At 44.7% G+C, this 25,738-nt stretch overlaps 1 protein-coding gene across 1 annotated transcript in view; it reads right to left on the minus strand.

Moving 5' to 3' along the window:
- gucy1a2 (guanylate cyclase 1 soluble subunit alpha 2) overlaps positions 1-24,962 on the minus strand; it is a 161,092-nt gene extending 136,130 nt beyond the window's left edge. Inside the window, exon 1 of the mRNA XM_033022678.1 lies at positions 24,511-24,962. Coding sequence (XP_032878569.1) covers positions 24,511-24,708 — 198 coding nt within the window. The 5' untranslated portion in view covers positions 24,709-24,962. The remainder of the gene's footprint in view (positions 1-24,510) is intronic.
- Between the last annotated feature and the right edge of the window lie 776 nt (positions 24,963-25,738).

Raw genomic sequence — 25,738 nt, forward strand, 5'->3', positions numbered from 1 at the left:
GGGTGAGTGGGCAGATGCATGGCAGATGTAGTTTAATGTGGATAAATGTGAGGTTACCCACTTTGGTAGCAAAAACAGGAAGGCAGATTATTATCTAAATGGTGTCAAGTTGGGAAAAGGGGAAGTACAACGAGATCTGGAAGTGGAAGTACAACTGGAAGTGGCGGCGCTGTGATACGGCTGAGGCTCGCCTGCAGTCTGTCTGTTTTTACTTTTTTGTGTTGTTTTTTTTGTCTAGTTTAGTAAATTTTTTGGTTATTAGGTGGTGTTATGTGTGTGGGGGGGTGAAACAGGGCTTTCTGTCTCTCCCTTCGGGGGAATGCGACTTTTTTGTCGTATCCCCCTTCTCTTCCCCCGTCTGCGCTGAGGCCTAATGGCGGAGCTGGCGGCCTCCAACCTGCGACCGACCTCGAGGGTCCGGAGGTAGAGCCAGCCAGGACTCACCAACGCGAGGCTGGCCGTCTTCGAGCTGTGGCGACGTCCGGGCAGCGGCACGACTCGGCGCTCCGGTGAGGGCGGACGGCGCGGGGCTGAGACACTCCCGTGCGGGCGGCACGGCTACCGGCTGGAAGGCGCTCCCGTGTGAGCGGCCTGGGTCCCAGCAGGAAGGCGCTTCCGTGGGGGCAGCCCGGTGCGGGGCTGAGACGCTGCCGTGTGGGTGGCCTGGCTACCGGCTGGAAGGCGCTCCGGTGAGGGCGGACCGGCTCCCGGCTGGAAGGCGCTCCCGTGGGGGCAGCCCGGTGCGGGGCTGAGACGCTGCCGTGTGGGCGGCCCGGTGCGGGGCGGAGACGGTGCTCCGGCGGCTGAGGCGGCGTTCTGGTGGCGGCGACCTGGATCCGGGTCTCGGCCGCAGGCCAGTGGATGACAATGTCGGGAGCTCCCAGGGCACAGTCGGGAGCCTGTTTTCCGGAGCTCCCGTTGCAACAGCTGCGTCCGCTGGAATGGAGGGCGGCAGCTTCGACCACCCCCGGGCCACGGAGCTTGAACCGCGGGACTGATACCATCGCCCGGTGGGGTATCGCCTCGGCGCAGAGGGAGAAGTGGAGGGAAGAGACAGTAACTCTAAGACTTTTGCCTCCATCACAGTGAGGAGGTGTTTGGTGAACTCACTGTGGTGGATGTTAATTTGTGTGTTGTTATTATTACATGTATGGCTGCAGGCAACAGCATTTCGTTCAGACCGAAAGGTTTGAATGACAATAAAGGAAATCTAATCTAATCTGGGGGTCCTTGTACATCAGTCAATGAAAGTAAGCATGCAGGTACAGCAGGCAGTGAAGAAAGCAAATGGCATATTGGCGTTAATCAATCACTCAATCAATCAGTTTTATTAGTCACTTGCACATAAAGTGCAAGTGAAATGAATTTGCCGGCAGCGGTATAATGAAAAAGAACACTCAAAAACACAATAAAAATTGAACACAAACATCCACCACAGCATTCATCACTGTGGTGGAAAGCACAAAAATTGTCCAGTCCTCCTCCATTTTCCCCCGTGGTCGGGATCTCAACCCTCCGCAGCCGCCGCTGTGAGCGTCCAGATGAGTAGACAAGGTAAAAAATCCAGGTAAGTCCATCATAACAAGAGGAGTTGAGTATAGGAGCAAAGAGGTCCTAGCAGTTGTACAGGGTCCCAGTGAGACCACACCTGGAGTATTGTGTGCAGTTTTGGTCTCCAAATTTGAGGAAGGACATTCTTGCTATTGAGGAAGTGCAGCGTAGGTTCACAAGGTTAATTCCCAGGATGGCGGGACTGTCATATGCTGAGAGAATGGAGCAGCTGGGCTTGTATACTCTGAAATTTAGAAGGATGAGAGGGTATCTTATTGAAACATATAAGATTGTTGAGGGTTTGGACACACTAGGGGCAGGAAACATTTTCCCGATGTTGGGGGAGTCCAGAACCAGGGGCCACAGTTTAAGAATAAGGGGTAAGCCATCTAGAACGGAGATGAGGAAACACTTTTTCCACACAGAGAGTTGTGAGTCTGTGGAATTCACTGCCTCAGAGGGCAGTGGAGGCCGGTTCTCTGGATACATTCAAGAGAGAGCTAGATAGGGTTCTTAAAGATAGCGGAGTTAGGGGATATGGGGAGAAGACAGGAGCAGGGTACTGATTGTGGATGATCAGCCATGATCACATTGAATGGCGGTGCTGGCTCGAAGGGCCAAATGGCATACTCCTGCATCTATTGTCTAGGATGCTACCTGATAACTCTGTAGTTTTAAAGCCTTATGAAGCCTGTCCCACTTAGGCGCCTTTTTTAGACAACTGCAGGAGATTATGCAGTCACCACATTTTCCCAGGTGGTTGCCGGGGAGTCGCCTTCATGGTCGTGTGAAGTTCCCGCATTCTGGGAACTAGTCGCGACCTCATTATGGTCGCCACGAATTTTTCAACATTAGCGGCGACTAGAATGAAGCCGCCATGGAGAATAGCGAGAATTCTCGTGACGTAGGTGGGTCGCCAGGAGGTCCTAGTGGGTTGCCAGGAGGTCAAAGGTTCTCGTAGGTTGTAGCCAGTACTGACCGGTGAATTTGATTGGCTCATTGGGAAGAAAAAAAAGTAAGCAGTAGTTTTCAGAAGCAAGGATAACCGACTGGTAATGTTATTGTCCACCGTGCTTCACAGCCGTATACCTCTAGCTTCTTAAAAGTTGTCTCCACTCCTTCTCCCCCCTCTCCTCCCCCCCCCTTCTTTTAAAGGACTTACCGTACACTGTGGTTTCGCTGTCTTAATTACAGCGCCAACCTTCCTGTTCATCGCGATATCACCTTGGCTTTGCACCGTGTGAATTTCACTCAGACATTGCTGCCCCCGCTCGCCCTGTCCCCCACCTGCATAACGGGCTAGTGAAGGAAGTCGCCTGAAAAATCGCCTAAGTGGGACTGGCCCATAACTCTGCTGTACTTGATGTGAACCTGGGTTGACACAGCAGCGCAATGGTAGAGTTGCTACCTTACAGCGCCCAAGACCCGGGTTCAATACTGACTACGAGTGCTGAGTTTGTACAGCTGCAATTTTCCAACACATTCATCCAAATGGGGAGTAGCACTTTGCATAAACATTTTTTACATTCTTAGGTAGACATAAAATGCTGGGATAACTCAGCGGGAGAGGTAGTATCTCTGGAGAGAAAGAATGGGTGACGTTTCGGGTCGAGACCCTTGTTCAGACTGGTTCTTACATTCTTAGGATTGCCTCATAACCAAAAGTTGAAACTAAAATTATGTATTTTAAATTCATGTAAAGTTAAACTCCATTTACAGTGACATAGTATTGTGGTGCAGTTGGTTATGTAAATATTCCTCAACTCTCCATTTACATTTTTCCTGTTTCTTTCAATATTGAGACAAAGTAACTATGAAATGAATCATGTTAGTCACCGAATCTGTAGAATATCTACACACAGAATACAGAAAGAGTAAAAAAAAAAACAGGTAATTCCAAACAAAATATAAATCAGAGTGAATATTAAAATCAATGACCTGGACTTTGCAGTGAAGCTTTCAACATGGATAGTTATAACCGGGTAAATCTCTCAGTCCTATTCAATCATACATGTGCATTTAAACATGGAAATCTGGAAACTGTTGGCAATTCAGCATTCCTTGCCAATAAACTTAGTATTAAATCACTGTAATAGAGTGAATCAGGGTCTACACCCAACATAGGTTCACACTATTGACAGATAGTTATGGTTCAGCTATAAACAAATCTTTAAAGTGGTATTTGCAAAAATTACAACTGAACAACCTGAAAATTAAGGTAGTTAGTTTATTATTGTCACGTGTACCAAGGTACAGTGACAATCTTTTGTTTACATGCTATCCACTCAAAGAAAAGACTATCTACAAATACAGCAAGCTATCCACGCGCACTGATAAAGAATAGAACATTTAGTGCGAAGATGTAACATTGAAGTCCGATAAAGTCCAATTAAAGAAAGTTCAAAGGTCTCCAATGAGGTAGATGGGAGGTCAGGACTACACTAACTTATGAGAGTATTTTTTTCATTTGCCTGACAACAGCTGGGACGAACTGGAGTGTAGACTAGGGCGTGTGTACAACTTTGCTTCCTGTAGTCAAAAACTATCTCCTTTGTCTTGCTGACATTGAGGGAGAGGTTGTAGTCTTGGCACCAAGTCACAATCTTCTCAATCATCTTTCCGTACTCCGTCTTGTCATTATTCGATAACCACTCACTACACTGGTGTTGTCTGCAAACTTGTAGATTAAGTTGGATTGGTATTTGGCAGTTGGGAGTGTACAAGGAGTATAAAAGGGGGCTGAGAATGCTTCCTTGCGGGGCACCAGTGTTGAGAATTATTGTGGAAGATGATTTGTCGTCTATCCTCACTGATTGTGGTCAGTGGATCAAGATGGCAAGGATCCAGTTGCAAAGGGGAGTGTTGACTCTAAATTCCACGAGTTTGGAAATGAGCTTGTTTGGGATAATTACAATTAAGCAGAGCTATAGTGGTGAATAAGAGTCTGATGTAGGTGTCCTTATCCAGGTGTTCCAGGGATGAATGTAGGCCCAGCGAGATGGCATCAGCCAAGAACCAGTTAAAACAGTAACAGTAGGACAAGGCTGCTTGGTAGGCTGTAGTTAATATGCTCCATAACTAGCGATTCAAAGCACTTCATGGTGGTGAATGTCAAGGCCACTGGACGGTAGTCATGAAGGCAGGAGATCTTGTTTTTCCTTGGCACCGGGATGATAGTGATTTTATTGAAGCAGGTGGGTACCTCAGAATGGAGTAGGGAGAGGTTAAAGATGGTTGTAAATACTCCTACTAATTGGTCTGCGTAGGTCCCAAGGATGTGGTCTGGGACTCCATCCGGGCCAGCTGCTTTTCATGGGGTCAGCATCAGGAAGGTCGATCTTACTTCTACAGTGAACGTGGGAACAGACACACTCGAGTCTGTCAGGGTGGATGTCGTAGCAAGCATAGAATGCATTAAGTTCATCAGGGAGGGACACACTATCGCCAGCAATGCTGCCTGACTTCGCTTTATAACCAGTTTTAGTAATCAAGCCTTGCCACAGCCGACAGGTGTTCAAGCTATGGTGGGATTTAACCTTGTCCCGGTATTGCCTTTTGGCATTCCTGATGGCTTTGCGAAGATCGAGGCAAGATGGTGATGAAGCCGAATTTTAGTTAAAATATAAGAAGATATTAAATTGGCTTCTGGGCTATCTTACAGCTTATATTTATTGTCAAATTAGGCTTGCCTCAGGTTGCGGTGTGTGAGATAATAAATCCTATAACATTGTCTCCCAAGTGACAAGCAGAGAGGAGAAGCTAGAGAGATCTCTTTGAAGTAAGATGCCGTAAACCAAATGGCCAATGTTATGGGGGAAGAGGTGACAGAGAAAGGAAGAGAGAAAACAGCTAGAGTCATCTCTTCAGAGTAAGATGGCATAAACCAAATGGCCAATGTTTATGAAGGACGAAGTGACGAGAGAGGAACCAGGGAAGTAGAAAGATAAAATGTCGTAAACCAAATGGCCAATGTTATTTTGTGCTATGTAAACAAAATGCCTTTAATGTGATGCATTCTGTGGAAACCTTTTCCTGTACCTCTGACCATGACTAATGTCTGTGGAATGTGCTAAGGGGACAAAAAAACCCTATTTAATGCAATGTAATTCTGTTGTTCAAAGAAGTGGACTGAGGACAGTCAAGTGTCTACATTGGTCACTTAGCTGGAATTCTCGCTCCCTTCCATCGGCCGATAATAAGTAAAGTTTTGAACTGGTCTACCAAACAGTTTGTGTGGTGTCTGTTTATTAAGAAGCGAACCTGGTTTAGTAGTTAAGAAAAGTAGCTTTTTCAATGGCTCTGGACCATCTGTGAAAAGGCCATCAAGTAGAGAGGCTTTTCAAATCAACTAGATTAAAGTGCACCCATTGAGAAACATGGACTGAAGGAAGGAAGAAATGCAAGTTATTTTTAAATTGTGAGCAATGTTCAGATTGAGGAGAGAGATGAAAGGGAAATGCAGAAACTGTTTACTGATCTATTTAAAAAAATAAACATACACACTTCACTGTTTTGCTTTTCCCTTTTATCTCTCCTCAATCTGAACATTGCTCACAATTTAAAAATAACGTATTACATCCTTCCTTCTTTCAATCTATGTTTCTCAATGAGTACACTTTAATCTGAAAAGCCTCCCTACTTGATGGCCTCTTCACAGATGGTACAGAGGTGGCACAGAGAGTGCCAAATTAAAACAGAAGTCGGAATTAGCAGTGATCTTCGTTGATGATCCTGCAAAATGTCCGAGGCAAATATACATACACAGGACAAATGCCTTCTCCCCATATCCCCTAACTCCGCTATTTTTAAGAGCCCTATCTAGCTCTCTTGAAAGCATCCAGAGAACCTGCCTCCACCGCCCTCTGAGGCAGAGAATTCCACAGACTTTTTTGAAAAAGAAGAATCTGCTGCCGACAGGATCGTCAGTGAAATCATACAGAAAATGTCCTTCCACGGCGATCTTGTGTTTATTGCTTCCAATTTTAAAACTTCCCACAAGCTAACACGTCCCTTGAGAAATGTGGCGAAACATTAGTGAATAATTTGCAGGTTTTCAACAAAGTAACTGACAATATTTGTCAGATGTAGGTAAAGACATACACGGAAAAATGTGAGAGAGTGATTTTAGCTAACAAAGATCTTGAAGAAATACAAAATATAGCTAAAGTTCTCAAAGGTAGTTGTAATACACAAGATATCAACATGAATATAGAGTCTGTAGCTTGTCTCGAGTATGCACCAGTGACCTCAGCTGGGGTAGAAAGAAGTTTTTCACAAGTGAAGCATACTCTGTCTGACAGATAGTTTAACACCAGATAATTTGGGGAAAAAAATGCTAATAAATTTGTGCAATCAGGCAACTTTGGTCATTTAAGTATACCTTTATATTATTATTTTTAACCATATTTTGGTGGTGGATATAAATGCCTTTTCATGCCTTTTTTTTTGTCAAAAATGCATTTTCGTGCCTTTAAAAAAAAAGTTATTATGCCTTTTTGCCTGACTATTTCAGAGTTTTTTAGTGCCTAAATATCCTGCCTCTAGTCATAAGATAAAAAGCACATATTATTGGAAAAATACATAGTCTAAAATATTGATATTCTTAACCATTGGTTTAATAGTACAGGGTAGTAGTTTCTTCCTTTAAATGCTCATAGTCTTATCACAAGAGAGGATAATTATTACCAGGTCTCAGGAGACTACAAACAGATCGATCCATATATCCAGTCACAATGTCAATCAGCAATGTCTCGCCAACTTTATATTTACACACTAAAGCTTGCATACTGAGAAACAGGCCCTTCAGCCCACCGAGTCCGTGCTGACCAACTATCCGCATACACTGCAAACGGGACAATTTACAATTTTACTGAAGCCAAATTAACCTACAAAACTGTACATCTTTGGAATGTGGGAGGAAACCTGTGCACCGGTAGAAAACCCACACAGTTACCGAGCGAACGTTCCAACTCTATACAGACATCACCAGTCAGGAACAAACCCAGCTCTCTGGCATGGTAAAGCAGCAACTCTACCGCTGCGCCACCGTGCCACCCATACTACAAAAGTACAACAAAATAATAAAGAATAGAAAAGGTTTTGAAATCCTTACACTTTGTGCACAGAGAAAATCCTCTCCTTTAAACTGCAATGGAAATTTTAATTCAAATTCTTATTTGGTAATGATTTCTTATTGTCACATTAACAATATACAATGCAAAACTTTGTTTTGCATTTTATCCAGTCAAGTCATGATTACATTAGGAAGTACAGAAGAGAAAATAAACAGAGCGCGTAATAGTGTAACAGCTACAAAAAGAGTACAGAGATAAAAATGCAAAGGCCACAATGAGGTAGATTGGAATATCAGGAAATATATCCCTATTAAATGAGTGATCCTTTCAAAAGTCTAATAACTGCAGGAAAGAAGTTCTACTTAAATTTGGCGGTGCATGCTTTCATGTTTTTGTATCGTGCCCGATGGGAGATGGGAGCAGAGAAAATGTTAGCGGTGTGAGTGGTCATTGATTATGTTGGCTGCTTTCTCAAAAATTAAACATGTTGGGTAACTCTTGCATATAGACCCCGTGCACTGTTTCTATGTATTATGTAGTAATTGTACTTAGGTATGGCAGTATTCATACTGATCAATATGCAAAAAAAAAATTTCACTGTACCTTGGTGCACGTGATAATAAAGGAAGCATTAAACCATTGGGCATCCTTGATTATTTTTGCTATTTTGGTTTGATAGCCATACAACTTTGTAAAGTATCCAGGAATCTTTTATCTACAACAGTGGTGCTATCTAAGCTCTAATTACTTTTGTAGTAAAAGTGTTCTTTTCATCATTTTAAACGAACAAAGAAATATACCAATTCTATTAGAAAACAAGGATCTGGGGGTCCTTGTTCATCAATCTCTGAAAGTAAGCATGCAGGTACAGCAGGCAGTGAAGAAAGCGAATGGCATGTTGGCCTTTATAACAAGAAGAGTCGAGTATAGGAGCAAACAGGTCCTTCTGCAGTTGTACAGGGCCCTAGTGAGACCACACCTGGAGTATTGTGTGCAGTTTTAGTCCCCTAGTTTGAGGAAGGACATTCTTGCTATTGAGGGAGTGCAGCGTAGGTTTACAAGGTTAATTCCCGGGATGGCGGGACTGTCATATGCTGAGAGAATGGAGCGGCTGGGCTTGTACACTCTGGAGTTTAGAAGAATGAGAGGGGATCTTATTGAAACATATAAGATTGTTAAGGGTTTGGACACGCTTGAGGCAGGAAACATGTTCCGATCTTGGGGGAGTCCAGAACCAGGGGCCACAGTTTAAGAATAAGGGGTAAGCCATTTAGTACGGAGACGAGGAAACACCTTTTCTCACAGAGAGTTGCGAGTCAGTGGAATTCTCTGCCTCAGAGGGCAGTGGAGGCCCGTTCTCTGGATACTTTCAAGAGAGAGCTAGATAGGGCTCTTAAAGATAGCGGAGTTAGGGGATATGGGGAGAAGGCAGGAATGGGGTACTGATTGGGGATGATCAGCCATGATCACATTGAATGACGGTGCTGGCTCGAAGTGCCGAATGGCCTACTTCTGCACCTATCGTCTATAAAAGCATCAGAACAAATATTAAAAATTAGTTAAACAATCATCACAAAGGTAAATAGCAATACAGTTCAACAGAGATGTCCAAATTACTCAAGAACACGGTAGAATCAATAATGATATCACGGAAGAATTTTGTCTCAAAGCCTTCAGTGTCGGGTTCATACAATGTGGATATAGCCTTTCAGCCCACCAAGACTGCACTGAACATCATGCACCAATTTACACTAATCCTCTATTATACTCCACACATTCCTATCAATCCCCACAGATTATACCTGTCACCCCCATACTTCGTGCACAGGTTGATTTATAATGACCAAGCAACCTGTACACATCTTTGAAATGTGGGGATAAAATAGAATACCCAGGGGAAACCTACTTGAACACCTGGAGAACATGCAAACTGCACACAGTCAGTATCAGAAGTCAGGGGAGGCAGCAGTTTCATTGGCCGAAGTATTGTGCTGACTGCTCAAATTAAAACCTGCCGGGTTTTTTTTCACTAGATCAAGAACATGTGAAATGTTTAATAATTGTGCCCTTAGTTCCATTTACGGTTGCTCAGAATTCTCATACATATCCTACATTTGATGAAATACACTCTGGAGGAGACACTGTATGGAGAAGATTTATTAGATTCTGGCATCAGCAATCTCCACGATTGCTAATTTTCTTCATAAATCAGCCCTTCACACATTTTTTAAAAGAACCACATTTTTCAGAAGCAATGCTGAAAAACAAAGAATTAATAGGGTTTCTCTTTGCTATCATGGGTTCATACTTTAGCACCATCAGTTCAAGGTAACCGGTGCGCAGACATTTTAGTAGAATATTCTCCAATAGATAATGGCTACTTCTGCTTTACTACAATGTTTAATAGTTTGTGCAGCAACTGCTCAACATCACCATTCAAGACAGATGACAAACTTAATGATGCTGCAACAAGGGAACATTTATGTAAAATATTAACTCACATTCTTTTATCATTAGGACTGGAACAGAAAACACAAAAGATGAAAAACACAAACATCAGTATTTCCCTTAATGATATCTCGGATACAGCTAGTAGAGATGACTACAGTAGTGTCATTATGTACTGAGTGTGTAAACAGAATGTGGTTTCAACCAAATGTTTGATGAGTGTGTATGGACTGTAAAATTCATACCTGCAGTTTTCATTAAATAGAAACTAAGGAAAATATCAACCAGCGAGCATTGCCATGGTACTAAATTAGGCAAAATAGATATTTGTGCACTAATATCAACCCAAATTTACTTTCCAGACTGCACAACCACTGATAATTTTTGTCAGTAGTAATAATAAAGTAATATAGTTACACTGGTCACGATCAAATCTTTATGAATTACTTTATTTTCATTAAAGTCCTTCAAATATGGGTAGCACATTGGTGCAGCCAGTAGAGTTGTTACCTTTGAGCGCCAGAGGCCTGGGTTCAATCCTGACAACAAGTGCTGTCTGTGTGGAGTTGGCGCGTTCTCCCCGTGCCTCAAATTCACTTGGACCATCTCCGACATCCCTACCGTTTCTATATCTCACCGTTTCCATCACAGGAAACAGACTATTAACCAACATCTACTACACACCCACTGACTCCCATAGCTATCTTGACTACACTTCTTCCCACCCTGCTTCCTGTAAAGACTCTATCCCCTATTCCCAATTCCTCCATCTTTGCCGCATCTGCGCCCAGGATGAGCGGTTCCATACCAGGGCATTGGAGATGTTATCATTCTTTAGGTAACGGGGGTTCCTCTCTTCCGTTATAGATGAGGCTCTCACTAGGGTCTCTCCGATATCTCGCAGCTCCACTCTTCCACCCCCTCCCCCCATTCGTAACAAGGACAGAGTCCTCCTTGTCCTCACCTTCCACCCCATCAGCCGTTGCATACAGCATTTAATCCTCCAACATTTTCACCACCTCCAACGGAATCCCACTACTGGCCACATCTTCCCATCTCCGCCCCTTTCTGCTTCCGACAGAGACCATGCCCTCCGAACCTCCATGGTCAACTCGGCCCTTCCCACCCAAACCCCAGGTACTTTCCCCTGCAACCGCAGGAGATGCAACACCTGTCCCTTTACCTCCCCCCTCGACACCATCCAAGGACCCAAACAGTCTTTCCAGGTGAGGCAGAGGTTCACCTGCACCTCCGCCAACCTCATCTACTGTATACGCAGTTCCAGGTGTCAACTTCTCTACTTCGGCCAGACCAAGCGCAGGCTCGGTGATCGTTTCACTGAACACCTCCGCTCAGTCCGTCTTAACCTAGCTGATCTCCCGGTGGCTCAGCACTTCAACTCCCCCTCCCATTCCCAATCTGACCTTTCTTTCCTCAGCCTCCTCCATTGTCAGAGGCCCAGCGCAAATTGGAGGAGCAGCACCTCATATTTTGCTTGGGTCGTTTACACCCCAGCGGTATGAACATTGACTTCTCTAACTTCAGATAGCCCTTGCTTTCCCTCTCCATCCCCTTCCCCGTTCTCCCACTAGTCTTCCTATCTCCGACTACATTCTATCTTTGTTCTGCCCCCTCCCCTGACATCTGAGGAAGGGTCTCGACCCGAAACGTCGCCCATTCCTTCTCTCCGGAGATGCTGCCCCACCCACTGAGTTACTCCAGCATTTTGTGTCTGCCTCCCTGTGACTGTGTGGGTTTCCTCCGGGTGCTTCGGTTTTCTCCCACATCCCAAAGACATGCAGGTTTGTAGATTAATTAGCCTCTGTAAATTGCCCCTAGTGAAGCAGTGGATGAGAATGTGGAATAACATAGAACTAGCATTAACTGGTGATCGATGGTCAGCATTGACTCCATGGGCCGAAGGGCCTGTACCTTTCAATCAACCAATCAAAAACCTGCTAGAAGAATATGCAAGTAAAGATCAGAATATTTTTCTGGGCCAATTTCCACTTTCAGAGCCCCTATTACACTCATCTCACTCCAGGACTGCTTTGAGTGCACGGACTGGGACATGTTCAGGACAGCAGCCACTCATAACGAAAACATCAATGTGGATGAGTATGCCATGTCAGTGTCGGGCTACATACAGAAGTGCATGGAGGACGTCACTGTCATCAGGAACATCACAACCCGGGCCAACCACAAACCTTGGATTACTGCAGAGGTGCGTGCCATGCTGAAAGCACGAAATGCGGCTTTTAAATCTGGTGATTTGGGAGCTCTGAGAACAGCGAGAGCCAACCTCAACCGCGAAATTAAGAAAGCAAAGCGCGCCCACGGACAGAAAATTCAGGGTTTCTTCCAGGATGATACCAACACCAGGAACATGTGGGAAGGCATCCGGGCCATAACAAACTACAAGGCCCCTCAGATGTCTTGTAAGGATGACACAGACTTTCTAAATGAACTAAATAATCATTTCGGCAGGTTTGAGGCACTGAACACCACTACAATGTGGAAATTAGAGCCTCAACCAGGAGAACAGACACTGTCTTTTGAAACTGCTGAAGTCCGCAAAATCCTGGAGGGTATTGACCAGCGAAAGGCAGCCGGACCGGATAACATACCGGGGCGTCTGCTTAGGGGATGTGCCGACCAGCTGGCTCTGGTTCTGACAGACATTTTTAACATCTCCCTGAACCAGGCCATTGTTCCATCATGTTTCAAGACAGCCACCATCATACCAGTTCCCAAAAAGTCTACAATAACCTGCCTGAATGATTACCGCCCCGTAGCACTCACACCAATAATAATGAAGTGCTTTGAGAGGCTTATTAAGCAGCACATGGTCTCTAAACTCCCCTCCAGTTTTGACCCGTTCCAGTTTGCTTATCGCCCGAACCGCTCCACAGAGGATGCTATTTCCTCTGTAGTCCACCTGAGCCTACAACACCTGGAGGAGAGGAACACCCACGTGCGGATGCTGTTTGTTGATTTCAGCTCAGCATTTAACACGATAATCCCCCAGCATCTGGTGAGCAAACTGGCACCCCTAGGTTTCAATACCATACTATGCAACTGGATCCTGGATTTCCTTTCTGAAGGACCCCAGTCTGTGCGGGTGGGGAAGAACACCTCCTCGGTCATCACACTGAGCACCGGATCCCCTCAGGGCTGTGTCCTGAGTCCGCTGCTCTTCACATTGATGACACATGACTGTGTCGCCAGGTCCACTACTAACCATATCATCAAATACGCGGATGACACAACAGTAGTGGGCCTCATCCGCAATAACGACGACCAGGCGTATAGAGAGGAGGTGGAACAGCTCGTGAGCTGGTGCAGCAGGAACAACCTTCTCCTAAATGTGAACAAAACCAAGGAGATTGTCGTTGATTTCAGAAGGAAAATTCAGCCCAGTCACACTCCACTTTGCATCAACAACTCAGCAGTGGAGCAGGTGAAAAAGATCAAGTTCCTGGGGGTGCATATAACGGACACCTTAAACTGGTCCACAAACATTACATCTCTGGCAAAACGGGCACAGCAGCGGCTGTACTTCCTCCGCAGGTTGAGAAGTTTACACCTCCACCCTCCCATCCTCGCCACTTTCTACAGAAGCACAATTGAGTCGGTCATGACCAGCTGCATCTCTACGTGGTGCGGCAGCTGTACAGCTGCGGACTGGAAGTGCCTTCAGAGAGTGGTGAGGACAGCGGAAAAAATCATTGGGACTTCTCTTCCTTCAATCATGGACATGGGGTACAAGCGCTGTCTGATTAGAGCTAAGGGCATTACCAGAGCCCCCACACACCCACAATTCGGACTGTTTATACTGCTTAACTCTGGGAGGAGGTACCGCAGCATGAAGAGCGGGACAACCAGGTTCTGCAACAGCTTCATCCCCCAGGCCATAAGATTACTGAACAATCAACAAAACCGAGGCTAGAACTTTTTAAATATCGACACTTTTTAAAAAACTTTTTATATATATTTATTTTACAGAACCATGCACATGAGGCATTTTTATGGACGCACCTAGCACTTTTACTTTTACTATTTACCTGATTGGAGAGTCAAATGCAACGAAATTTCGTTCAAGGTGCACTGTGTCTAGGTGTATATCTGAATGACAATAAAGTTTTCATTCATTCATTCATTCATTCATTCATTGAACAGGTAATATTGTTTTCATGCTAAATGACATATTCCCAAACAACCACTTAATTCTCTCTACATCATCATCTATATCTCGTTTCCCTAGTCCCTAACCAGACTGAAGAAGGGTCTCAAACTAAAACGTCACCCATTTCTTCTCTCCAGAGATGCTGCCTGTCCCACTGAGTTACTCCAGCTTTTTGTGTCTATCTTCCACTTAATTCAATGCTCTATCATGTGAATAGATTCCCTGGTGGATAAAGGAAAAGGTTCAAAGATGTGCTCAGAGCTACCTTAAAAAAAAACGGTAACGTTCTGACTGTGTCCTGCGAATCTTTGGCATATAAACTCTTATCCCGCATTGGGAGCATTCGGGATAGTATAGAGAACCTCTGGTCCTTGCACAGAGGGTCTGAATAAATAGTGAAAGGAGCACCTCACCTTACAATCTATCCACCCCCTGCCAAACGGGCATCGCTTGCCTCATTTTGAGATGTTTGCGGTTCCCACATTGGACTTATCAGTTGCCCATTAAACTGGAATGGGAGCAGTCACCAATGAACTGGAGGATGTTTTCTTTGAAATGTATAATTTCTTTCATTTGAGTTACTTCAATTCTATACTCTTTGATTTAGGTCCTGCACCTTCTAATTATGTTATCATTAACAGCCTGAAATGGCACCCACGCCTTTATAGTTTTTGCTTTAAATGTTCTTCTAGTGTTGACCAGGGATCAAGCAATGGAACGTTATGCTTTGATAAATCATGATGTATCATGTAAGATTTAGCACCAGTCATGACATTTTATGCTGCCTAGACTGTACTATCAAGAAAAATGAAGTTGCTACTGTGACACTTTGAATTGTTTATGTTCAGTATTTCAAAAGATATATTATACATTGATTCTGGAAGCCACCTTTTCATCTAAAACACTTGGTTTATATTAATTAATTTTGAATTAATAAATTTTACAGATGGAGGATCTGTATGGACGCTAGCAATTCTCAACTTTGTGTTTTGTACACAGAAACATAGAAAATAGGTGCAGGAGGAGGCCATTCGGCCCTTCGAGCCAGCCAGCCATTCATTGCCATCATGGCTGATCCACAACCAGCAACCCGTGCCTGCCTTCTCCCCATACCCCTTGATTCCGCTGGCCCCAAGAGCTCTATCTCACTCTTTTAAATTGATCCAGTGAATTGGCCTCTACTGCCTTTTGTGGCAGAACATTCCACAAATTCATAACTCTCTGGGTGAAAAAGTTTTTTCTCATCTCAGTTTTAAACTGACCAAAAGGTGCCAGCACAATAACCTGGCCCTCAACGCCAGCAAAACCAAGGAACTGATTGTGGACTTTGGAAGGGGAAGGTTGGGACCCACAGTCCCGTTTATATCAACGGGTCGATGGTGGAAAGGGTCAAGAGCTTCAAATTCCTGGGCGTGCATATCTCTGAAGATCTTTCCTGGTCCAATCATAAAGAAAGCACATCAGCGCCTCTACTTCCTGAGAAGATTACAGAGAGTTGGTATGTCAAGGAGGACTCTCCAACTTCTACAGGTGCACAGTAGAGAGCATGCTGACCGGTTGCATCGTGGCTTGGTTCGGAAACTTGAGCGCCCTGGAGCGGAAAAGACTACAAAAAGTAGTAAACACTGCCCAGTCCATCATCGGCTCTGACCTCCCGTCCATCGAGGGGATCTATCACAGTCGCTGCCTCAAAAGGCTGGCAGCATCATCAAGGACCCACAGCATCTGGGCCATACACTCATCTCCCCACTACCTTCAGGTAGAAGGTACAGGAGTCTGAAGACTGCAACGACCAGGTTCAGGAACAGCTACTTCCCCACAGCCATCAGGCTATTAAACTTTGCTCGGACAAACTCTGAACAATAATAGCCCATAATCTGTTTATTTGCACTTTATCAGTTTATTTATTCATGTGTGTATATATTTATACAATGGTATATGGACTCACTGATCTGTTCTGTATTTGTGCCTACTATGTTCTGGTGTGATAAAGCAAAGCAAGAATGTCATTGTCCTATCAGGGACACATGACAATAAACTCTCTTGATCATGAAATGGCATCCCATTTATTCTTAGACTGTGGCCCCTGGTTCTAGACTCCCCAAATATTGGGAACATTTTTCTTGCATCTAGCTTGTCCAGTCCTTTTATAAGTTTCTATAAGATCCCCCTCATCCTTCTAAATTCAAATGAATACAAGCCAAATCTTTCCAATCTTTCCTCATATGACAGACATGCCATCCCGGGGATTAACCTCGTAAACCTATGTTGCACTCCCTCAATAGCAAGGATGTCCTTCCTCAAATTAGGAGACCAAAACTGCACACAATACTACAGATGTGGTCTCACCTGGGCCATGTACATCTGCAGAAGGACGTTTTAATCCTATACTCAAATCCTCTTGTTATGAAGGCCAACATGCCATTAGCTTTCTTCACTGCCTGCTGTAACTACATGTTTACTTCCAGTGACTGGTGTACAAGAACACCCAGGTCACGTTGCACTTCTCTTTTTCCTAATTGGACACCATTGAGATAATAATCTGCCTCCTTGTTCTTGCCGCCAAAGTGAATAACCTCACATTTATCTACATTTTACTGCATCTGCCATGCATCTGCCCACTCACTCAACCTGTCCAAGTAACCCTGCAACCTCCTAGCATCCTCTTCACAGTTCACACTGCCACCCAGCTTTGTGTCATCTGCAAATTTGCGAGTGTTACTTTTAATTCCATCATCCAAATCATTAATATATATTGTAAATAGTTGCGGCCCCAGCACCGAGCCTTGCAGCATTCCACTCGCCACTGCCTGCCATTCTGAAAGGGATCCGTTTATTCCTACTCTTTGGTTCCTGTCAGCCAACCAATTCTCTATTCATGTCAATACTCTACCCCCAATACCATGTGCTCTAATTTTGCCCACTGATCTCCATGTGGGACCTTATCAAAGGCTTTCTAAAAGTTCAGATACACTACATCCACTGGCTCCCCTTCATCAATTTTACTTGTCACATGCTCAAAAAATTCCAAAAAAATTGTCAAGCAGGATTTCCCCTTCATAAATCCATGCTGACTTGGATCAATCCTTTTACTGCTACCCAAATGCACCATGAATACCTCTTTAATAATTGACTCCAGCATTTCTCCCACCACCGATGTCAGGCTTACTGGTCTATAATTCCCCCTTTTTCTCGCTCACTCCATTCTTGAAAAGTGGGATAATATTAGGTACCCTTAAATCCACAGGAACTGATCCTGAATCCATACAACATTGGAAAATGATCACCAATGCTTCAACGATTTCTAGAGCCACCTCCTTGAGTACCCTGTGATGCAGACCATCAGGCTCTGGGGATTTGTCAGCCTTCAGTCCCATCAGTCTACCCAATAATATTTCTCGCCTAATGCAAATTTCTTTCAGTTCCTCTGTCTCCCTAGATCCTCTGCCATCTAGTACATCTGCGAGATTATTTGTGTCTTCCTTAGTGAAGACAGAACCAAAGTACCTGTTCAACTCTTCTGCCATTTCCTTGTTCCCCATAATAATTTCACCTGTTTCTGCCTTCAAGGGATCCACATTTGTCTTTACTAACATTTTTCTCTTAACATACCTAAAGAAGCTTTTACTATCCTTTATATTATTGGCGAGCTTACCTTCATACTTCATCTTTTCCTCCCATATTGCCCTTTTTGTTACCTTCTGATGTCCTTTGAAGGTTTCCCAATCCTCTGGCTTCCCGCTTCTCTTTGCTATGTTATACACCTTTTCTTTTAGTTTTATACCATCCCTAACTTCCCTTGTCAGCCACAGTTGCCTCTTACTCCCCTTATAATCTTTCTTCCTCTTTGGAATGAAATGATCCTGCATCCTCTGGATTATGCCCAGAAATTCCTGCCATTGCTGTTCCACCATCAATCTGCTAGAATGCTTTTTCAGTTGACCTTGGCCAGCTCCTCTCTCATGCCTTCATAGTCCCCTTTGTTCAACTGCAACACTGACACTGCTGATTTAACCTTCTCCCTCTCAAATTGCAGATTAAAACTTATCAAATTATGGTCACTACCTCCTAGCAGTTCCTTTACCTTGAGTTCCCTTATTAAATCTGGTTCATTAGACAACACTAAATCCAGCATTGACCTCTCTGGTAGGCTCCAGTACAATCTGCTCTAAGAATCCATCTCGGAGGCACTCTACAAACTCCCTTTCTTGGGGTCGAGAACAAACCTGATTTTCCCAGTCTACCTGCATATTGAAATCTCCCATAACCACAGTGGCATTACCTTTGTTACATGCCAATTTTAACTCCTGCTACAACTTGCACCCTATATCTAGGCTACTGTTTGGGGGCCTGTAGATAACTCCCATTAGTGTCTTGTTACCTTTACAATTCCATCCACAGCGACTCTACATCGTCAGTCCCTATGTCACCCCTCGCAAAGGACTGAATTTCATCCCTCACCAACAGAGCTACCCCACCTCCTCTGCCCACCCGACTGACCTTTCTATAGGACTGAATATTCAGTTCCCAGTCCCGATTCTCCTGCAGCCATGTCTCTGTAATGAGACAATGTCATATCTACCAATCTCTAACTGAGCCTCAAGCTCATCCACTTTACTTCTTATACTTCGCGCATTCATATATAATACTTTTAATCCATTACTCACCTCACCTTTCACATCGATTCCAATTTCACTTGGCTATGCTCTCATGTCCCTTAGTGAGCTTTCTGTCCCATTAATTCTGGTGTCTTTCTTAACTTTTCCTATACTCCCTTTCCCTTTAACTCCATCCTTGTATTTCCAATTTTCCACGGGTGTGTGGCCCTATTAGCCTCCTTCCTTGGCGGAAGGGATGATCAGATTCCTAGGCAACTGGCCTGCAGGATGTTTCCAATCAACGCGCACACAGAGGGCTGAGATACTCTGCTCATGGGACTGCAACTTTAGACGGTCAAAAATCAAAGATGCACGTCTACTAATAAAGCTAAGCTACGACTGCTTAAATCTAGGCAACACTTTTTTGAATCTGGGGATAAAGCTGGGAAGCTTTTGGCCCATCAGGCCAGAACCGAGGCGACTTCACGGCTAATTCCAGCCATTAGATCCAGCTTAGGGGAGATTCATACTGATCCTCTTGCTACGCTGAACTATACGTTTCCGATTGTCCTCCCACTGCAGGTGACATGCTCAGTAGTATGACGTTTCCCCGAATTGACGATGAAGCCACGAGAGACTTGGGTGGTCCCATAACTGTAGCTGAGGTCCAAGCAGCCATCACATCGCTGCAAAGCGGAAAGTCACCCGGCCCTGACGACTTCACTGTAGAATATTACAAAGCTTTCTCTGCTCTCCTCGCACCAGTCCTGAGAGATATGTACAATGAGGCGTTTTTACATCGTCACCTACCGCCCACCTTGTCGTGGGCTACTATCTCCCTAATTCTTAAAAAGGAGAAAGATCCCCTGCTTTGTAGTAGCTATAGACCAATTTCACTCCTGAATGTGAACCTCAAAATCCTCTCTAAAGCCCTTGCGCTCCGTCTTCAACGAGTGATGCCCTCTATTATCTCGTTAGACCAAACAGGGTTCATACCAGGCCGACAGTCTTCCCACAATACTAGGCGTCTCCTTAACATCATCCATTCACCGAGTAGTGAGACCCCGGAGATAGTGGTCTCCCTCGACGCCGAAAAAGCTTTCAACAGGGTCGAGTGGAGGTACCTATATGAGGCGATGGACAGGTTTGGCCTCGGTAACAGTTTTATTCTTTGGGTCAGTCTATTATACTCGTCCCCGGTGGCCTCAGTACAAACAAACGGCACACTGTCGCCCCACTTCCCCTTCAGAGAGGTACCAGACAGGGTTGCCCGTTATCACCACTTCTGTTTGCTGTCGCGATAGAACCCTTGGCGGTCTGGTTACGCTCAGAGAAGGGCTTTAAAGGTATTACACGGTTCGACACAACTCATAAAGTCTCATTGTATGCGGATGACCTGCTCCTGTACATCTCGAACCCAGTCAGCTCTCTCCCTGTGATTACGAATATTTTAGAACGGTTTGGCGCGTATTCTGGTTATAAACGTAACTACCAAAAGAGTGAGCTATTACCGATTAACTCATTGGCTAAGCAGCTCCCTCGCTCTTTAACCTCATTCAAATGGGCAGAGGACTGGTTTCGCTACCTCGGCGTCTTTATCACAACACCCTTATCTGATATGTTCCGCACAAACTTTCTGCCTCTGGTTGAGAAAGCTGAAAGAGATTTTGACCGCTGGTCAGTTTTACCGCTATCCCTCGTGGACCGCATAAATCTGGTCAAGATGGTCGTCCTACCCAAATTCCTGTATCTTTTCCAGCACGTCCCTATACTTATCACTAAATCTTTTTTTGATAAATTAGAAAGGACAATATCTAAATTTTTATGGGGTAGCAAACCGGCTAGAATCCGAAAGGCGATACTGCAGTCTCCTAAGAGTGACGGCGGTTTGGCACTTCCTGACTTTAGGCGATACTATTGGGCAGCTAACTTGCAAAAACTCCTGTATTGGATGAATGATGATTGCGACCACCTACCGACCTGGGTACACATGGAAAAGGCGAGTTCACATCTCCCGTTGCGGTCTGTCCTATGCTCCCAACTCCCCCTTCCTATAACATCTGTGGGTGCAGGCCCAATTGCGTCCCTCTCGCTCAAGATATGGAGTCAACTCAGGAAAAACTTCGGTTTACAAGGCCCTTCCATCTTGACCCCACTGCTTAAAAACCACATCTTTAAACCTTCAAGTACAGACCACGCATTCAAAACCTGGCATAGCAACGGTATCAGTAGTATCAAAAACCTATACAAGGATGGCATCTTTTCGTCTTTTGCGGAGCTCTCGTCCAACTATAGCCTCCCAAACTCCAACCTTTTTCGTTTTTTCCAGATTAGGGATTTTGTGAAGAAGACATTCCCCCATTTCCCAAATCGCCCCCCTGAAACCCTGACCGATACCATCTTAGCTCTAGATCACAACCGGAAGAAATGCATCTCTGTTTTGTATAACTTGTTATAGTCGGTTATATTGAAACCTCATACCTCATTAAAAGCTGCGTGGGAGGGTGAGCTGAATACGAAACTAACAGACCAGCAATGGGACTCTGCCTTGGACTTGACCCATTCTTCCTCCATATGTGCCCGTCATGGCCTAATCCAATGCAAAGTCCTTCACAAAGTCCACTACACAAATGCAAGATTATCTAGAATTTACCCCGCTGTTAGGGACACCTGCAACAGATGTAATCAATCTCCTGCCAACCATAGCCATATGTTTTGGTCTTGCCCTAAGCTAGCAGCCTTTTGGAGGAGTGCTTTCGACTTGATAAGCAGAGCCTACGGCCAGACTATTCCTCCAAACCTAGTGTCAGCCATTTTCGGTACCTCTCCCAACACCAACCTCTCTGTTGCGGTGAAACGGGTTCTAGCTTTTACAACCTTGTTAGCCCGGAGACTGATCTTGCTTAACTGGAGGCTCACCTGTCCCCCGACACACACCCGCTGGATTAAGGAGGTGCTTTACAATTTAAAGCTTGAAAAACTTAGGTTCTCTCTCAAAGGACATTCCTAGATACATGGAACCCTTTCTTGGAACTTGTTAACTCTCTCAACTTGTCCCCGGACTCGGAAGAGGACTGAGTGCTCTCCACCATTGTTCTGCTCTACTGCAGCTGCTCTCCCCTTAACCCCCCCCCCCCCACCTCCCCCAACTTGTTTTTTTAATTACTTACTTATTTACTGTTATTAGTGACCCCCCTTTTTTTTTTTTTTTTTTTTTTTTTTTTACTTTTTTTTTCGTTTATCTTCCCATATTTGTGTGGATGTGTATGTATGTGAGTGTTGTTTGTCCCCGTTTGGTTCCGACCTGATTCGGGTGGGTAAGGGTAAGGGCTTTGAGGGTCGCTTACATACGGTTGCACAATTATGCCTTGACTGTCACTGTCTGTTATCATTGTATGTATGAAAATTGCTGTGAAATTCAAATAAAAAGATTTAAATCAAAAATCAAAGATGCTGCATGGAATAAGCAAAACTCGGCTCCGTTTGCAGAAACAAGGAACAGCAGATGCTGGTTTACAAAACAAAGACCACAAAGTGCTGGAGTAACTCCGCGGGTATGACAGTATCTTTGGACAACGTGGACAGGTGACGACTTGTCCACCACTTGTATCATTAATAACCCAGCTATTTCAGCAGTTGGTTTGGTGAATATGTATCCATTAAATCTGAGCCAAACAATGTAAGAATACAAGTTCAACCCCTCCTAATCAGCAATGCTAGATGATCTCCCGCCAGGGCACACTGGTGCCAGCATTTGGTTTTGCATTTTGGGACCGCATGACGCATGCTCGAAACGAAGTGTGAAAAGACGCAAATCGTACAAGACTGGGTGCAACGTTAATTCAGATTTCCAATGTCAGTAGCAGTAATACATCAGGTTGTTAGTCCATTAATCCATATATCATTGTTAGTTCCTGCCTCATCTCGTCTGTTTCCAACTGTGAATTATTTCAGAGTTTATCTTCATAAAGATAAACGCTGAAATTAGACTCTGAAATAATCCACACACAATGTGATGAATGAACTATTTAATCAGAATCTAACTTTATTTTACTCGAACACATTCTAAAAGCTGTATTTGTTGCATATCACACAAAATAGCCGAGGAGCTTAAATAAAATGTAGAGAATAAAGTAATACGATAGGCACTGGTTTACACCAAAGATAGACATTTAAAAAAGCTGGAGTAATTCAGCGGGTCAGGCAGCATCTCTGGAGAAAAGGAACGGGTGATGTTTCGGGTCGAGACCCTTGTTCAAACTGGTCTGAAGAAAGTTCTCGACCCGAAACATCTCCTGATTCGGCCCATGGGTCTGCTCCACCATTTGATCAATGATCTGATCCACAGGTGCATTTATTGCATTTCCAACTAATTCCGTTTCAGTTTTGAGCTAGGAGCGGAATAGCATAAACGAGTGAACCCCATTCGTTTGGGTTAATGGTACAGCAGGTGCAGGTTATTATTGATAAATTAAGGAGAGTTATGGAGATAATTGATTTAAAGACGAGGCTTCATTTGATAATGCCCTGCAATAGCAGCGCAGCGCTTAGATAAATGACGACGTTCTCTCTAAATTGATTAGAGTCTTAGACGGTCAAAAATCAAAGATGCTGCCTGGAATTAGCACCAAAGATTACATTGCCAATCAGAGTTGAGTTGGGGGTGATACTAAATAAAAGTTATTCTGAAGCATTAGTTATGTCAGTGCACTTAAATGGAAAAGGCGAACTATACTCCGGACACTGAAAACGTCAAGGTGATCAACGTGAGATTGCACAGAACTGGATGTTAAATACAGCTAAACACACAAAGTGCTGGAGGGACTCTGCAGCATCTATGTGTGTGTGGGAGGGGGATTGGACGGGCGACGTTTTGGGTCGCGACCCTTCTTCAGATCCCATCTAATATCAGTATCGTTAATCATGTGCGTGAATTTGATGACTAGGCGAAGCCTGAAAGCTTCTTAAAAGATCGCGGGTTATCGCTATTTCTAAAAAATACCAAATCTCACATCGAGTTTAACTAGAAAAGACTTGCCTCTATAACTTGACGGATTCGGGTCTCAAATGGTCAACAATAAAGATATCTCAGACTTTCCCCCGTACGAAATAGAGGCACTGAGTCATATACTACGGAAACAGTCCAACTGGCCCATGCCTACCAAGATGCCCCCTTTATCCTAAAGGCCACATTTGCCCTAGGCTTGCAGAAGGGTACATTCTCTCCAGAGATGCTGCCTGACTCGCTGAGTTGCTCCAGCACGTTGTGTCCTATTTTTTTGTAAACCGGCATTTGCAACTCCTTGCTTCTACATTTCCCCAGTTGGTCCATTTCCTCTAAACCTTCCCAGTCCATGTACCTGTCCAAGTATATTTTAAATGTCGTTATAGTGCCTACCCCAACTACCCCCTGTGGCAGTTAGTTGCAGATAGCCACCGATTAACAAAAGACAGACACTAACAGGCGGCCACTCGTCTTGCCCAAAGTGAGCCTGAAACATTAGAGGTTGTCAGGCACCCGAGAGGTGGAATCGTTTGCACAGAATAAATACACCTCTGGGAACATTCAGAACATAACAGCGGAAAGAGGGGTTGCCTGGCATGTAAAGTGAGAAAGATGAGGCAGTGGTGGAATATGTATCGTGTTCTTTACCGTGGGAAGGACAAGTTTCCGGATGCTCGCTCCTAGACAGTCCAGGTTAACGCGCCGCCGGGCTGCCGATCTGCTCCCCGAAACCGAGCTCTTCCCATTCAACAGCCGCGAAAAGGGACAGCCGGCGTCCTCGGGGCTCTCGGGGTAATCCGAACTGGTGGAGCTGAACGATTCGGACGAGATCTTCCTGCCAGACATCCTGGTCAATGGTGCACATCGGCGTGTCAAGGCGTCGAACCCGAAGCTGCGCCGTGCACCGCTGGTGTCGCCGGTTCATCGCCCGAGCTTCAGAGTGGCCAGCGCCGATCCGAGCGAGCTCCCCGCTCTCCAAATCCCCTTCCTCTCCTGCTTTACTCTCCCAGAACAAACATTTTTAAAGCTCACGGTCGCTGCGATCACGTGTTTTCAGACGTCGTTAATGCCGCCCCAAATTGCCCTTAAAAGCCGCGGTGACAAGGCTTAAGGGACAGCGGCCGAGCCTTGCCTTGTAAATATTCCCCACATCACATGGAGGGCCCCTCTCGGCACTGGCCCGCACACACACACACACGGGCATCGGCGGACCATGCCAGGCTCTCACCGTGTCGCCCAATACCAACACATTACTTTCCTCCCACGTAGGCAGGGGATTGTTTGATGTGCCATTAATAACAACACCATAAAACAGAGATGCGGCACACAGCGGCGATGCTTTAGAGGAAGATTGGCGAGCAGTCAAAATGTAGAAACAAGGAACTGCAGATGTTGGTTAAACACAAAAGGAGTACACAAAGTGCTGGAGTAACTCAAGCTTTGATGTTGATTTTAACGTCAGTGTTTACATAGTAGGCGGGAGAGGACACTGGATATAAATTGAAGATAGATACAAAAAGCCGGAGTAACTCAGCGGGTCAGGCAGCATCTCTGGAGAAAAGGAATAGGTGACATTTCGGGTCTCTTTTCTCCAGAGATGCCGCCTGACCCGCTGAGTTACTCCGGGTTTTGGTATCCATCTTCGGTGTAAACCAGCATCTTCAGTTCCTTCCTACACACTGGATATAAATTGTTATACAATGACAATGGCTCGTCTTTAGGAGGTAGTTACATAGAAAGGATGACTAATGCCTGATGGGTGCGAGAATTCTTGTGCAAATCGCTTCGCTGCACGGCCCTGAGATCGGCCCTCATATCTTTGGCGGGATGCCTTTGATGAAGTGGACACATGCCTCACATGGAAGAGTTTGGGGAA

The sequence above is a fragment of the Amblyraja radiata genome, chromosome 6 (genome assembly GCF_010909765.2).
Source record: "Amblyraja radiata isolate CabotCenter1 chromosome 6, sAmbRad1.1.pri, whole genome shotgun sequence".
Lineage (NCBI taxonomy): Eukaryota > Metazoa > Chordata > Chondrichthyes > Rajiformes > Rajidae > Amblyraja > Amblyraja radiata.